We start from the raw sequence: 16,771 nt of genomic DNA, 5'->3' as shown, positions 1-16,771 counted from the left end.
CGGAGGCGGAGGCGGAGGCGGAGGCGGAGGCGGAGGCGGAGGCGGAGGCGGAGGCGGAGGCGCGCGCGTCGCGTCGGAGCGGAGAGGGACGGAGGCTGTGCGCGGGCGGCCTTTAGAGGTGCTTCACAGAGGTGGGAGGCGCCGGTCCCTCGGGCGGCCCCGCTGCTCCAGGCTGCCCTCGAAGTCCCCTTGCCTCCACAGCCTCGTTCCGTAGAGAAGTGCGTGCTGGCGAAGACCTCGAGGAGCACTCCCTGGCCCTGGTCAGAGCATCCGGGCCTGGGTGAGCGGCGCCATCGAACCACACGCGGGCGTCGGGGTCCTGGCAACAGCGCGCGACCTCCACGTGCGCATGCGCAGAGCCACCAAGGGCGCTGAGAGCGGACAGCTCTGCGCTGCGCGGTTACCAGGAAACCTCACGGACGCAGGTTCTGGGCCTCGCTCCTGAGGTCCTGATTCTGCTCCCTAAAGAATGCCGGTCAGACCCGCAACAACGCCCGCTTGACCTTTCGTTCTACTTCATTTAATTTGTAAAGAATCAAATGATTGTAATTAATTTCTGTAGTATATGTCTATTATTGAAAGGGCAAAAAAACTTTGAATTAGATGGAAATTATTGGAAAAATGGGAAACACAGATAAAAATTGAACATACTTGTCTGCAGTCCGTGCATTTTAAAAGTAAACTTTGGAATAATTGATATTTATAAATTTATAGAAAAATTGCGAAGATAGTACAGAGTTTCCACACATCCCACTCCCAGTTTCCCTATTATTAATGTTTTGTATTGATATGGCATGTCAGTATTAACTAAAATCTGTACGTTACACAGTTTCGTTTCCCTTCGTTTTTACCTGTTACGCTTCTGTTCCAGGACGCCACATTGCATTTAGCCGTTGCTCCTCTTCAGACTCTCCCCGGCTGTGACAGTGTCTCAGGCCTCCCCGGCTTCTGCTGACCTGGCAGTTTGAGGAGCGCGGGTCCGGGTTTTGTAGGCTGTCCCTCCACTGAGACCACTTTGTTTCTCTCATAATTAGGACTTATGGGCTTGGGAGGTAAAGTGACATTTTCGTCACATGCCGTATATGTCAAAATGTTTTATCACTGTCGATGTTGATCCGATCACCCAGATGTGGTAAGTTCATTGGTTTCTGCTCTCTGGTTACTCTTTTTCTCCTTTCCCTAGCGCTCTTGGGAAAAAGTCATCATTTGTGGTCCACACTGAAGGAACAGAAAGCCCTGTTTTATAGGTAAATAAAATGAGACTTGTAGTTTTGAAAGTTTGCATTGCTTAAAAATGAAATAATAAAAGTCTTGGTGAGGTTTGGCATTGTGAAACTTCACACAACTAGGATCCTAGCCTTGACATTTTTGTAGTGATATCATCTGTGCGCTTCCCCGTTCTTCTGATTTACTGTGATTATTTGACAGACTTGATTTATTCGGTGCGCTGTTGGATCCTAGAAATACAAACATGAAACATCGTCCCTGTCCTCAGAAGTTTGAGATCCCATCTTAAAGATTTCACATCCTAACAGAAACCCTTTCCTCATTCTCCTTGCTATTGTATTTGGAATATGCATGAATTCAAACATCTTTTAAAATGTCCTCATTTTCAGATATATGGGACAATGCATTATTAGTGGGGAAAAGAATAAATATTCCTCCCTCTTTAAAAAAATGTGCTTCTTTCCTGCTTCAGGAACATGAGTATGGTTCCGTGGGGTTAGAATTTCCCCACATCTTTTCTAACAAACCAGCCGGACATGCATGGAATACTGTGTGCTGCCTTTCGTTCTTGTCCTGGTCCTCTTCTATTATGGGAAGGGAAAAGTGTACATGCTGGGATGAATGGTCTACCACTGCTCTGACTGGTAGATAAGCTCAGGGGTCTGGCTACCTGTGACAAAAATCCCTCAGCCAAACTGACTTCAATAATAGAAAACCTGGAAGAATTCAGCAGGTAGGCTGGGGGCACTGGGGAGGGACACAGCTACACACCAGTGTCCTCGTGGTCTGGCTGCTGTCCTAGTCTCTGCCCCAGCAGCAGGGCCCGGCTCCATGCTCAGACTGCTCCAGTTGGCAGCAGCACAATCCCCGTGGACCAGAGACCTCACCTCTGCTCCTCAGAGGTGAAAACCAGGCTGACCACATGGACTTCCCGGTGGGGGAACAGTAACATAAGTGCCTCAAACCAATTCAGGTTGACCCTGAGCTGAGGATTCCCCAGAGTCAGAGCCAGGATCAATGAGTATCAGAGCAAAACAGAAGTCCTGTTGCCTGAGAACAGAGTCTACAGAGCATGAGCAGCACTACATGTGTGCGTCCACGTGGCCAACAAGACCCACAGAGCCCTGACCCCGCTGAATACCAGGTTTAGCCCTTCCCATGCCACACTGTGATCCCTGGTCCACTCTGCCAGTTGTGGCCTTCTCCATATGTAGGGTAGACTGTCCTTAAACTCACTACATAGCCCAGACTGGCCTCAAACTGGCAGCGATCCTCCTGCCTTAGCCTCCCGAGTGCTAGGATTACAGGCGTGCACCACCACACCTGGCTATTTTGTTTTATCTCAGATTTTGCTCTGAATTCTTAGTCCCATGAAAATCAATTCATTTCGTGCATTTTATTTTTTTATTTTTCAAAATAAGTTTATCAGTTTGTTTGCAGTACATAATGCCGTAATTACATCTGTAAGTAAACACATCGAAATTTGATTTTCTTTTTTTTTTTTTTTGGTCCTGGAAATCGAACTCATGACCTCACACTTGCTAGGCAGGCACTGTGCCACTGAGCTATATCCCTGGCCCATGAAACTTGATCATTTTTGATCCCCTCCCCCAGCTTCCCTTCTCCAGTTCCCCTTCTCCATCTGCAGAAATATCTCCCTCCACGTGCCCTATCGTCTCGTCTTCAACTTGCTCTTTGGAGTTTCTCATATCAGAGGAACAGTGCCACATTTAACCTTCCCTGTCTGACTTATTTCGCGCTGCACTATGGTCTCCAGAACCATCTGTTTTGTTACAAGTGACTCATAACTGTAAAGACATAACTGTCTTTATAGCTGAGGAATACTCTGCTGTGTCTATACACATTTTCTTTATCCACTCTTCTGTAGATGTCGTGTGGTTATTTCCATAATTTAACTGTTGTGATTTGTGGAGCTATAAACATGTGTTTCTGTGCTTTGATGACTTTACCTCTTTGGGGAAGATACCCAGGAGAGATGTGGCTGAGTCAACTGGAATTTCTTTTTTTAGTTTTTGAGAAACCTCCATATAATTTCCATGGCAGTTGTACTGATTTACATTCTCACTAACAAGATTTCCTTTTCCCCACATCGTTGTCAGCATTTATTATTGGATTTCTTGATGACAGTCATTCTTTCTGGAGTAAGATGGAATTTCAGTGTTGTTTTGACTTTCATTTCTTTAATGGCCAGAGATGTTGAGCATTTTTAATGTATTTAATGGCTGTCTTTACTTCTGAGAAGTGTCTGTTTCAATTGCATCTTGTTTGATTGAGTCTTTTATTTTGGAGGGAGGGGTCTAATTTTTTGACTAGATATTAGTCCTTTGTCCAAGGTGTAGCTGGCAAAAATCTTTTCCCTTGTCTGCAGGTTATCTCTTCACTCTTTTGGTTGTTTCCTTTGCTGTGCCGAAGCTTTTTAATTTGCTATGATCCCATTCGTTGATTATTGGTATTCTGTCTTGTGCAATTGGAGTTCTGTTCAGGAAGTCCTTACCTATGCCTAAGTCTTCAAGAGTCTTACCTACTTTATCCTCCAGCAGATTCAGTGTTCCTATTTTTGTACCTAGGTCTTTTATCTGTTTTTAAACACCCACAATGTACTTGACGAGAGGATAGGGTCTGAGACTAAGCAATGACAAATGCAGTCTTTGCGAAGCCCCATGTTATTCTGTGAAAGTGGGCAGAGTTGCACATGGAATTAAGGAACCCCGAAATGTTTTCCAGAAAAGCATTTAGCGTCTCGAAGCCGTTGGTCTTTCTGCCATCCCTCCTCCCAAAGCAAACATAAGAAACACAGCTGAATAAAATCAGGGCTCTCTTTTCTTTTGTTTTAATTGCCTCTCCCGACAAGCTGCCAAGCCACTCAGCAATTACTGAGCCCTAGGCAGCGTCAGGGCCGTGTGCACGGTGCCCAAGTCAGGCTCGTGAGTGTGGTGCGGGAAACAAAATGGGCAACATGGTAGGCGTGCCAGAGAAAACAACTCAGAAAAGAGACAAGCTGGTTTTCAGTACTCATAGAGTTCATTTTTACCTTCTACAAGACAGAGAGAATAGGGGGAGCAAGTGGGTCGTATGTTAGAAACCAAGTCCTGCTACACTCTCTGAGAGTGTTTCCTGGCAGCTCTGCTGATTTAAACCTGATCTGAGACTCACATTGTTCTCTGATGTTCTCTGGCATTCCTTAATGATACTGTCAAAGTCAAGATTTTCTCCATGGCAATAGCTGTCTGTGTTTCTATAAATGGTGAAGCTTATTTTTCTGGCTACAATTTCTTTTTAGTTTGTGAGCCCGATTCTGGGCAAAGATTACTTTAGGCACAGGCTTCTCTTTTCATGCCTTTTTGGTCTTCGGTTTATAATTTCAGTAATAGTTGAGGAAAATTAAGAATTAAACTAATGATTGGTCTCCAACAAATCCCAAGAGGACAATATCTTACATTTATCATCAACTTCATTCTTCTCATTGAAAATTACATTACCAATGAAGGAAGGAAAACAATCTGCTAATTCCTGTGCCCTGCCCTAACTCCTAGTCTATGATAGACTATTTGTTTGGTTTTTTGTTTTTTTTCCGGTACCGGGAACCGAACTCACGACCTTGCGCTTGCCAGGCAGGCGCTTTTGCCACTGAGCTAAATCCCCAGCCCCTATGATAGACTATTGTTCAGTTTCTTCCTACTGTTTCTGTATTTGTGATAGTTTTACATCTTCTATTCCTTACTTTTCTTATATCCTTATGGTGGCTCCCCATTTTTTACTATGTATCCCACGTAGATGCACTGGGAATGTGGGCACAAGAGAGTCACACTACAATGGTAAAGTGACTTGTAGGACTGGGGTGTAGCTCAGTGGTACAGCACTTGCCTAACATGTTTAAGGTCCTGAGTTCAATGCTCAGTACTGCAGAAAAAATTGCTAATGTGCCTTATACATAATACTTAAGCACTGCTGATATATTATATCCTGTGCCCCATGTTAAAAAAATATCTGTGCTATTATAGGAGAAGAGTGTGAGTGCCAAGGCGAGAATGAAAGAGCCGAGCTCGAGTGTCAGCCACTTTCTTTACGCTTTAATGGGGGAATATTTAACTCAGCTTGGCCGCAGTTCTTTCACAGTGAAGTGAGGTTGATAATATTCAACTCGAGGACTGTTTGGATAGAAAACAAGGTAATTAATATGGAAGTGCTCTGTGGGAAGTTGAGACATTATAAGGTATAGCTATTATCATAGAGCCTAGCAGGACCTAACAGGATATAGAGAAGTATTTTTAGTGTTTAGAGAACATTAAAACAGAGAAAAAAATCTAAATTAGTAGATGGCTTTATTCAGACAAAAATACAAAGCTTCTGATTTCAGTGCCCAGCTTGTGTCCCCCCAGTGGGCCTGGCAATCTGCTCACCTCACTTCTCACCAAGCCCGAGCCCGGGGAGTGAAGTCCCGTGAGCAAGCTGGCCGGATGGGCAGGAGGTGGAGGGTGGGTACGTACCCCGTATGTTCTCTTGCCAGCACAGGCTCAGATGCGCCTGGGCGACATGGAACCCCAACTGCTCCCCGTAGCAAGTTGCATATGAACCTTGTGTCCATGTGTGGCTGATCTCACACCGTGGCCCTCTCCTCGCCTCTGGGACCACATCCCAGGTGAACCGCTCGGGGCCAAGTCCTGGCTCCAGAATTCACTTTTGATGAAACCTAAAGTAAGACCTCTCATTTTTCATTTTTAAAACTGAGTTATGTTGGAGTACAAAACTCGCTTTTATAGATGTGTGTTTTTGATGGTTTACCTTTTGTTTCAATCTTGCCTTTAATTGTTCTTGTTATGAAGTGAGCAATGAATGTAATCACTACATACTGCAAACATAAATAAAAATCTTGCAGTTGTACACTCATAAAAATAAAACTCAACAAAATGCACAATACAGCCCCCAAAGGAAAAAAAATTATGCCAAGTGGACAAGGAAAGACACAAAAACAAACCAAAACAACCAAAAAACAACCATAAAGAACAAAGTGAATATGAGAAACTGGAGGAAGAGGGAAGGAAGTGGAGAGCTGAGAGCTAAGCTCTTCTCTGGAGTGAAGCGAGCACTGGCTGGGAAAGGAGGTGCTGCTCTGTAAGTGTGAAGAAAGCCAGTCATAAGCAGAGGTGAGAGAGAAGAGCGCGAACTCCTAGATGGAAAGAGAGGGGGCAACGTTACCGCTGCTGTGACCCCGATGTGCCTGCAGGGATAAATTTCTAAATCCGGACTCCTCTCGTGATTGCCTCTCTTGGCCCCTACACTTTGAGTTTCTCTTTTTAACCCCATTTCTTATCCCCAAGGTGACACAGTAACAACTTCAATGGGAACAGAAGCGTCAAGCAGCACTCTGCAAGATCACTGCTGTGTCTCTGAGTTCCAGGCGTGGACAGGCTGCCCGGAGACCAGCCTGCAACTCTGCCAGCCAGGGACAGCCCGGACCTGGAGGAGCAGGCGGGGGAGAGGTAACTGCTGGGAGGGGCTCAGGACTCAGTGGACCCCAGCATTCAAAAGGCTTTCCCTGCTACAGCGAATCTCAGCCCAACAAGCCATGGTTTAGAGAATATTCTTCACGGCATCCTTTTCTCTCATCCTACTCTCCCAGTGTAAAATGCCACTTCTGAAGTATGTGGAGCAGTACCACACTGCAGCATGGACAGATCCCACGTCAGGAGCTCAAAGACAGCTCCAGGGCAGGGAAGGAAGCAGGGACTGCAAGGAGAGGCTGCGAGGAAGGCTCCGGGAGCCGCGGGCTCCCAGTACACGGGGCTTTTTTATCCCTGCCACCCAGTGTCACTCCTCAAAGGGGTGACTTCGGATCTCTGGTTTGAAGGGCTGTTCCAGTTACATAGAATATAGAACTTTTACAAAAGCAAAGGGGACCAAGGTGGAGGGAGAGGCGAGGCAGGTGAGAGGGCAAGAATAAGAAAAGAATTAAGACGTGTTATGCACATGGACCAACTCCTCATGAGGAGATATACTGCAAAGATGGACTAATGGAAGTGAAAATTTTTAAAAATGGCACCATGGTTGTTTTCAAGGAAAGTTCAAGGAGACAGATTTCAGTACAAACAACAATCGTACCAATGTCCAAAGCCAGGGAAAATACCATAGTGAACAAGAAACCCAGATGATTCAACATCTGACTACTTCAGCCTACTGCCCCACGAGACACAGAGGAATAGAAGACAGACCAGAAGTTCACAGAACAGGAAAATCTACACCATTTCTCACCTAGATATCTTAGTATCTTCTCTGAGAGATCCACCCAGAGATTGCTATGAAAGCTGGAGGAAATTCTAGCTCCTGGGCTCCAGATTTTAAAGCCAGGAACAATGGCCAAGTAACAATCTGCTTTTAGTTCTTCCCCAACAACTTAACACTGGGTTGGAAAAAAATGACAGGAAGACACTAACTCCAACTACTAGAGCTCTTCCTGGCTTCAGCACCAGCTTTATAAAACAAATGTGAATTGTTTCTTCTCTCACCAAGGTTATCCTGGTAAAAACGGCTAGGGCTTATAGGTCAGGATTCTTAGCAAGGAAGAATTACCAGTATTTCACTAGAGGAGACCAGGAGACCATTTGCCATTGTTGGGGGCTGGCTTGGGGGCAAAGCAGTTCTAGTATCTCATGCTGCTTTCCACAGCCCACAGCTTGGTGAGCTTCCCTGTGCACCCCAAAGACACTTTGAGGGGGAACAGTGGGATCCTGAGACTTGGGATGGAGGCATCTGTGGGGATATGGGTGAAGACTTGACACCTGAGTGTGCCCCGTCCAAGGCTGTGGAGGTGAGTCTGCCTCCACTCACCCAAGAACAGCAGTCTTTCCTTGCCTGGAGAGGAAGAACACCTCTGAGTTGAGTGTCTTGCAAGGTGGCGCTTGTCCTCCTTGGGGTCCTCTCCACTGACTGCCTTAACTGCTTTCAGGTTGATAATGTGTCCTGTCCCAATGTGCCATGCCAAAGAAAGTACAGCCTCTGCACTGGGAAGAAATCACTTACTGCACAAGTTACAGGAAGATTCTGATGGGAAAGAGAAAAGGGTGAAGGTATTAGATTGAACCTGATGCATGAGATACAAGGCTGAAGAGATGGGAGTTTATTGGCCTGGAAATGTATTCCCGTGACTCAAGGTTCCACATCCTGTCAGACACTTGGAACTTGTCCCAACACACAGCCTCAAGGTGCCCTGAAAGTGGGACACAGCAATGATGTAGAGATGCCAGAGCTGCCTCGAGTTGGTCAGGTGGCTCAGGGAGGTGGGAATAGTAGAATGAGGATTCTAGGGGATTCATTGCCTTACATGTTTCAAGGGATACTCCCTTCACCAGGACAATAAGAAATGTACAAACCAGTTTTTAGAAGGCTAGGGCAGTGTCCTTTATGGATCCAGGTTCACAGAGGAAAATGCTACCTCAGAATGGGGCTCCATAAGGTTGATGGCAACAAAAGGATTCTGCGAGTTCAGAGTCCAGGTAGCTGCACTTAAACAACAAAGGCCAGAGGGGCACAATTAGTGTAATAGGCAGTGAGACCAGAGCCGTAACCAGAGTGTCGTGTCCTAGGGCTCTGGGGCACTGGCTAGTAGACCACTGTGTTCTTGGGGATGAAAACAAGACATGACTTGAGAAATGGTTATTTAACATCATGACCAGAGAAAACTGAAAGCAAGTGAGTAGCAGGCAAGCACTGGCAAGGGCAAAGCATAATCCTTTTAGAGTTTCCAGACCTGAGCTAGAGGCAAGTGACAGAAAGGAGTGCCTGAACCCCTCAAAGAAAGATCCTGCAACCCCATCACAAATATATGAGAAATACAGTGAAATTCAAATTTAAAAATTGTTCAGAGTAAAAGACACATTGACATTAATCCCTCTCAAAATACTCTCCTCACTTTGAACACATTATCCCATTGTTCTTGCCACTTTCTGCAGCAGTTCTGGAAGTCCTCTGTCCTGAGTGTCCTTACAAGGAGTAAATGCTGCTGCTGAGTGGCATCTGATGGAAACATATGAACACATGGCAGTGTGTGCTCACCCCCCTTCTTCACTGGGTCTGGCACTATGTGACTTCTGGCCCCTTTCCAAAGTCAAAATGACCATGAAAGGTCAAGGGTTTTGAATAAATTCAGGACACAGAGGCAGCCACAATAGTGCAGCTACAAGGTGTGATTGGAGAAAAAAATGGTGACTGTTTAATTTCTTTGTAGTTTTTTACAGTAGAAGACAATGCCATTAACCTCCTTCAACATACTCACCCTCACTTCAGACACACTCATCCCATCCTTCTTGCTGCTTCTGAAGCAGTTCTGGCAGTCCTCTTTTCTATCATTAGTTGTTCGGTCATGGCTGCCTCAACGTCCTGAACGGATTCAAAACATTTCCCTTTCATGGTCATTCTGACTTTGAGGAAGAGCCAGAGCCAGATCCCGTGATGAGGTGGGAGAGGACACATTGTGATGTCTCCATGAGCCTGAATTTCTGTTGGACGGTGTTTGGTAGCTGTGTTCACAGAAGACATCCAGGAAGGGGACCTTCACAACCGCTTCAGAAAGCGGCAAGAGTAATGGAATAGGTGTGTTTGCAGTAAGGGGAGGATGTTGAGGGAATCAGCAGCAGTGTGTCTTTTACTGTAGTAATATTTTTAGTTTAAACATTCACCATATATTTCAGTCACACCTGGTAAGTACATTCACTCACTTTAGTCACGCAAGCTCGGAGCAATGACTGCAAGGCGGCCTGCCTGTACCCCCTGGCCTCCTAAGTCCCCACTTTGTTGCCAGGTGATGACACCTTTTGGGTCTCCTGTTATCAGTGTTGCTCTGATCCTACATCTAACAGCCCTAGGAAAGTCTGGGTAAATAGGTGTCTTGGCAGGGAGAGCCCAAGCACTAATATTTTGTTTTCCTAAAGAAATAGTGCACAAGTTTGGCCTCTTTTAATTTTGGAGGCAGCAGCTTCACATGGAGGGTGCTCCTCTAACCCATTCGTGGATGACTCAGAAGTCTGCCAGTTTCAAGTAATGCCCAGAACCAGAGACGTCTGCAGTGGGATTGGGAAGTGTAGCTCCCTTCCTCGTTGCTAAGACTATGACTCAGGTGAGCTGGGGGAGCGCATGGGAGAAGGCAGCTCAGAGCCCAGTGCTCTGAGTCAGAGAACTGCCCCGTGCTTCCTCAAACAGTTTCCAGTGTGTCCTGGGTCCTACTAGAGCCTGAGCACTGGCTGGGGGACATAGAGCCATTGCTATTGGAGATGGCCACTCTGAGCCGTAAACCGGGAAATTCTCTAAGCTATAAGAACATGTGCACCATGGCCATAGGGTGGAAATAATGCATGTCGGTCAGGTCTGAGCAAGTCCACAGGGTACAGGTCAGCTTCATGGACGGGGATCTGATTCATGTGCTGCCAACCTGTGCTATACCCACGCTTCTCCTCCATCCCACACCCACAGCCTCAAGAGATGTCCCCTGTGACCGAATGACAGAGGAGGGAAAAAACACAAGCATGTTTTTAAAGTGAAATGTGTTGGGAGCCACTGGAGTTGGTCGTTGGCCATGTGTGTGAGGGTGGGACAGATCCACAGTGCCTCAGGCAGTCAAGCTACCTCCGTATTGAGAAGAGTATCCGGCTTGGACAGTTACAGCCTTAGTCTTAGTCTCTGTCGCTAGGCAACATTATCTCTCATGGTACTACTTTGCAAGTGTATAAAATAAACGCCCCTACTGTTGGAGCCAGTCCTCTTGCTCACCAGGCAAGAGGTAACTCCACCTGACCCCCAGCTATTGTCTCTTGTCATTATTTTCTATATCCTCTCACCATTTTCTCCTGGGGACCACAGAGAGACCACCGACTCCCACATAATGGCCCAATGTGTTCATTTCAGTAAAGTGGCCTCGTGTTGCACTGTACCCCACTGAGCAGCAGCCCCATAAGACAGTGGGGAGGCCTCCAGAGGGCAGGGCTTGGCACAGAACACCTGGAGAGCCGAGGAGTAGCTGGCCTGACGGAGGCATGTGTGCTCCCTGTGCAGGACGGACAGCTCGGCTGGCTGGGGAGGGAACTAGAATGAGCAAGGCCGTATTACTGAGCATAAGCAGCCGCGTGGATGTGCTGATGGGAGTAGGGACCATCAAGCCTATATTTGGTATCTCACACTACTGTACACCGGAAAACATCCATGCACAAGGTGGCTCTTACCAGCCAGGGAGATGGTACACTGTCTGAGTAGAGGAGCATGAACCTCCGCGCCCGTCATGCCAGTGTTAGTGCAATGGATTCACGAACATAGCAGCCTTGCTGGTAGGTAAGGAGGCCGTTGTAGCCCCAAGAGCATTGGCTCCTCTCACCCAGCTGACAGCTAAGCTTTTGCAGAAATTCTGACAGGTCAGAAGCATAGACCATTACCAAGCATTTGACGGAATACCAGCCTATAAGGCTACCAGTCAGGCACTTGGTGATAAATTTGTTGAGTCAGGTCTCTCACCCTCCTCATCTGGAGGAGGGAATGTGTCATCTTCACTGGAACTGATTTGTCCTGCATATGTGTCTGGTCTTCTTTTTTTTTTTTTTTTTTTTTTGGTTTTTCTCCGGTACCGGGAACTGAACTCACAACCTTGCACTTGCCAGGCAGGCGCTTTTGCCCCTGAGCTAAATCCCCAGCCCGTGTCTGGTCTTCTTGCCTGTGTCACTTTTAGGATTATTATTTGATGCATACAGAAAGCTTTAGTCACTGACGTGATATCTAGCTGTGGTTGTTTTGGATCAAAGGACCCCTAGTAAAGAAGATACAACCAGACAAAATGCAGAAGATGATGGGATCCACTAGTCCTACCATGTACCCCAAATAAGTTGGGCTGATGGAATGTTGGGGTGGACTACTAAGGGCTCAGTTCACTCGGATACAATGTTCTGCATGACTGGGAGCTGCCTACATGCTGTGGTAGGTGACTTCAGCCAGTGACTGATACATGGTGCTGTGTACCTGGTGGCTAGATACTAGAAGATGCAAACCAAGGTGGAGGTGTAGGAAAGGCAACTCTCACCATCACACTCAGGGATCCCCCTGAAGAACTTGTGCTTCTTCTTCCTATATCTTTAAGCTCTTTTAGATTATAGGTCTTGTTTGCTGTTGGAAGTAAGGGGGAGAGACTCACTTATACAAGAAAATGCAGTAAAGGTTCTTCAGAACTACAGCTACGACTGCCACGTGTTCATTCTGGCTCTGCCTGGTGAGGGGCTGGTAGACAAAGAAAGGCATTCTTATACTGGAAGGGTCATCGATCCTGGTTATCATTAGCACCTAGGATTGTTACTAAATTATAGAAGAAGGGAGGAGTATTTCTAAACCTTAAAACATTCACTGGGATACCTCTGTTCTTCCACACCTGATAAAAGCACTGAAAAAATTTCAACTGCCCCTCAGGCTGTCACAGACAAGGTCTCTAAGAGCTTTTGTTTTTCAGGGAAATAACATGTCATCACCAAGGGTGCTCACCAAGGGTGAGGGAAGTCTAGAATAGGCAGTGAAAACTCAGAAGGGACCTGTGAGTGTCCATTATGGCCTCTGGGCAGGTGTGCAGGCCATCTGCTTGCTGCACAATTCTCTTCAGTCCTCTTGAGAGTTAGCGACTGAATATGTTTAAAAATTGCCAGAATCAACTTAATATATGGCAAAATAGATCTCAAGGTCCACAGGACAGACTGCGGGAGACACTTGGGGCGTCCTTGTGGCCTGCCATGCGTTTCGCTAGCTTTCAGCCGCAGTGGTGCTGGACAGCTCCATGCACCCCAGGGCTGCTTTGTCTTCCAGACTCCAGCTCTCTCAAAGCACAGCTCAGCAAGTCCGCACTGTGACAAACAGGGGAGGTGACTGCCCTGGCGCCCCAGCCAGCGATGGCGGAGGCAGGAAAATTGGTAGATAAACATGTCAGCCCTTTGTCCTTGGGAGGGAACATTCTGACATGCGTTCACGGGGTTCCCCAGACAGTCCCGACTGGAATTGACTTCTAACAGACCAATGTGGCAGGCAACTCAGTAATGGATCCCTGAATGGCTTTTCTTTGTGTATCTCTCAGCTTTGTGCTTCTCAAGGTCGCCCACCACATAAAGTACCTGCTGCAGTCCCTGCTTTCAGAGAAGTAAACCAGTTGGATGCTGGTTGATGGTGATGATTACAGAAAAGGATGGCTTTGTCAATACAGTAAAAGCTAATAGTGGTGAAGGGAGTGAAGTTAACTAAAAATTGGAAATAAATACTTGCTGTACATGTATTGAGTATCAAGAATTTTAGAAGGTATTCAGTATGAGACATCTGGACCAAAACATTTATATAAATAAATCCACACCCTTACTAGGCTTATTGTGCAATACCAAGTATTGGGAGCACGTAGAGAGGTAGAGCTGAGGGCTGAAAACGACTACCACAAAGTTCTGTCCTAAAATATGAAATAACTCACCATGTAATGTGTATGAAATATATGACTCCCTCAAGCTCACTTAGTTCAATGTCTTTGTTTTATAGATGAGGAAAAAGAAGAGTTGCTTTTGGAAAATGTTTAACTCAAAATATTTCCGTATTTTCATGAAATTGTACGCAAATATGACTTTCCTGAAGTCCAGTGGCTTGCAGCCTCTGTAGTGACCCTCAGTCCCTCGTGCTCTTAGGCCTGCTGCGCGGCCTTACGTCCCATTCCAGTGCTGAAGAGTCCAAGAGTTGTAGGAGAGAAAAGGGCTGTATCTGGGAGAGCCTTGGACAAAGCCATGAGGGGCTTTTGCATAGGGAGTGTGGGAATGTTGGTAGGTTTTGAATGTCATTCTCCGCTGACTACCTAATTTAATCTCTAAGATTCTACTGACCCAAATGGGAAGAAGCAGAAGAGAAAAGGAGAGAGACAGCATTTCCCCAGCGTTTTCCTCCTCCGCACCCACGTGTCGGGCACAGCCCCAGGTAGGAAATGACTTCGTGTCCACAAAGAAAGCCGCCTGTGAGTGCTTGTTGGCTGGCAGGGCAGCATTCTTGGATTGTCTAGTTTCTAGAACAGGTTTCTCATAAGTAGTAAGGGCATCTTTCATTGATGAAAGCAGTGATCATTTTTATTGTGCTGTAACCTAACATATAACTTACCATTTTAACTATTTAAAGTGTGTGATTTGAGCACATTAAGGACATTCAAATTGCTAGGCAACCATAACCACTGCCCGTCTCCAAAACTTTTTCATCTGCCCAAATGGAAGGCGTCTTCATTAAGCACTACCTCCCACTCCCTCTCTGGTGCCCACCATTCCACTCCCTGACTGAGACTTGACACCATTCCAAACTCCCTGTGTGGGTTTGACTATTCAAGGTGCCCCATACAAAGTGGAATCGTGTCACATTTGACCTTTTGTGAGAGACTTATTTCACTTAATATGATGCTTTTGAGGTTCATCCAGGTAGCACATGTCAACCTTGTTCACCCATACTTCTGTCCATGGACACTCGAGTGGCTTCCATCATTTGGGTAGATGAGTAATGCAGCTGGGGAAGTGTTGTACAATTGTATTTGAGTCCTTGCTTCCCACTTTTTTGGGTATAATCTAGAAGTGGAATTGCTATCATATGGCAGTTCTATTTAAGTTTTTGAGGAGCCACCATAATAGGTACACTATTTTACATTCCAACATGCACAAGGGCCTCAGTTTTTCCATGTTACTCTTGTTATTTTCTAGTTTTGATTTGTCTGTTTTGTTTTTTGATAGTGGCTATCCTAATGTATGTGAAGTGGCATCTTGTGGTTTTGATCTGGATTTCCTAGTGATTTGTGATACCGAGTATCTTTTAAAGTGGACTTACCTTCTCTGGAAAAATAACTATTCAAGGTATTTTTTGGCCAATTTTTAAATCAAGTTGTTTTTTTGCTGTTGAGTTTTAAGAATTCTTTCTTTTTCCAGATATTACTCTCCTCAAATATACGATTTGCAAATATTTCCTCACATTTTGAGGGTTACTTTTTCACTCTTTTGAAGCCAAACATTTTCAATTTTGATGAAATTCAACTTAATTTTTCTTGCTGCCTTGCTTTTGGCCCACTAATTTTTAAAAATTTTAATTAGGTAATTTATTTTTGAGATAGGGCCACCTCATCTGATTCCAGGTCAGTGTCAGAGGGGCTGAGGTCCCACCTCTTGTCAAAGGAAGCACCTGAGGGGTGAACAGGCGCAGTGGCTCAGCTGAGGTCCACACTGGTCTCCTCACTTTCTGTTCTGGGTTTTTTCTACTGTATCATAGAAGAAAACCAAAACTACCTTCATCCACTGGCCGTCCAAGTCTACTGAAACAGTAAGTGTTTGAACACGTTTCTGCTTTTTTTTTTTTTTTTTTGGTACCGGGAATCGAACTCACGAACTTGCACTTGCCAGGCAGGTGCTGTGCCGCTGAGCTAAACCCCCAGCCCCACGTTTCTGCTTTGAATGTAAGGAATGTGAGAATTCAAAAAAGATCACGAATCTTTGCATAGAATTTGATGAAAGAACACTAGCACCAATTCTCTCTCATTTCATTTGCTCAAGTTTAAGAGGGAAGCAAGATTGTCCAGGTATTTGCTTCTGCCCATCTGCTCCACTCGGAACTTTAGAACTCGATAGCCTATTTTCAGTGCTCTGGGCGCCTCGCAGTTAGGAAAGATGCAGCCAAGCCCAGTCTTCCTTCCTGGACTCCAACAGACTTCACAGTATTTCAGGCGCCTCTGCAACCCGTACCTTGTTTTAAGATTTTGTCACACTCGGACACTTCATGTCAATTTGACCTTCGATTTTATTTGCTAAAACTCGCAGATTTATTTGATGTCTATTTGCAGGCTAAGGAGAAATCGCACGAAGAGGGAATTAGGTTTTGCAGAACTGCATGGAGAATAGATTTTTAAAAATAGTGCAACCCAACCTTTTAAAGTTTGTATTCACACTACCCTGACATGACTCACTTATTTCAACACAGAATACAATTTTTTTCTTTCTTAAATCAGTTGACCTGCAGGCACAGAGACGCGAAGAGTCAGCAGGAAATAACACTTTGGAAAGGTGGAAAAGTGCAAGGAATGGCACACTGTCACAGCCCCAGGTCCTGAAGAACGGGCGTCTCGTTCCACCGCCTGTCGCACCTCCTTCCGGGCCCCGGGAGGGTCAGGCCGCGCGTGCGGCCGCGGTGCACCTGCCTGGCGGGCGCCTCCTCGACCCGGGCTTGCGGACCGCGCCGCGCCGGCGACCTGGCCGAGCCCTCTTCCGGGAAGAGCCCCTTGCGCCCGCGCACAGGAGGGCCGCAGGCGGTCTGCCGACTGTCTTCTCTTCTCGCGCGAATTTTTACCTAGGCGGGGGCTGCGGGTCCCGCCGCGGTGCGGACACTCTGCAGGGCGGGGCGGGCCCTGGCAGCGGCGAGGCGGGGTCTAGTCGCGGTGGGCGGGGTCTAGTCGAGGTCTGCGGGGGGCGTCTAGTCGCGGTGGGCGTGGCCTGGTCGCGGTGGGCGGGCCCTGGTCGCGGTG

The 16,771-nt window shown here is 46.4% G+C and overlaps 1 protein-coding gene across 1 annotated transcript in view; it reads left to right on the top strand.

Annotated features, from left to right (window-relative positions):
* The window catches only part of LOC102012123, a 6,532-nt gene extending 490 nt beyond the window's left edge, over window positions 1-6,042 (top strand). Inside the window, exons 2-4 of the mRNA XM_013516581.1 lie at window positions 42-280; window positions 1,184-1,247; window positions 5,606-6,042. Of these exons, the coding sequence (XP_013372035.1) occupies window positions 42-280; window positions 1,184-1,247; window positions 5,606-5,843 (541 nt within the window). The 3' untranslated portion in view covers window positions 5,844-6,042. The remainder of the gene's footprint in view (window positions 1-41; window positions 281-1,183; window positions 1,248-5,605) is intronic.
* The last annotated feature ends 10,729 nt before the right edge of the window (window positions 6,043-16,771 follow it).

Source organism: Chinchilla lanigera, unplaced genomic scaffold (genome assembly GCF_000276665.1).
Source record: "Chinchilla lanigera isolate Chin_1 unplaced genomic scaffold, ChiLan1.0 scaffold00035, whole genome shotgun sequence".
Lineage (NCBI taxonomy): Eukaryota > Metazoa > Chordata > Mammalia > Rodentia > Chinchillidae > Chinchilla > Chinchilla lanigera.
The sequence above is the reverse complement of the archived record's forward strand: the minus strand, read 5'-3'. Positions and strand labels throughout refer to the sequence as shown.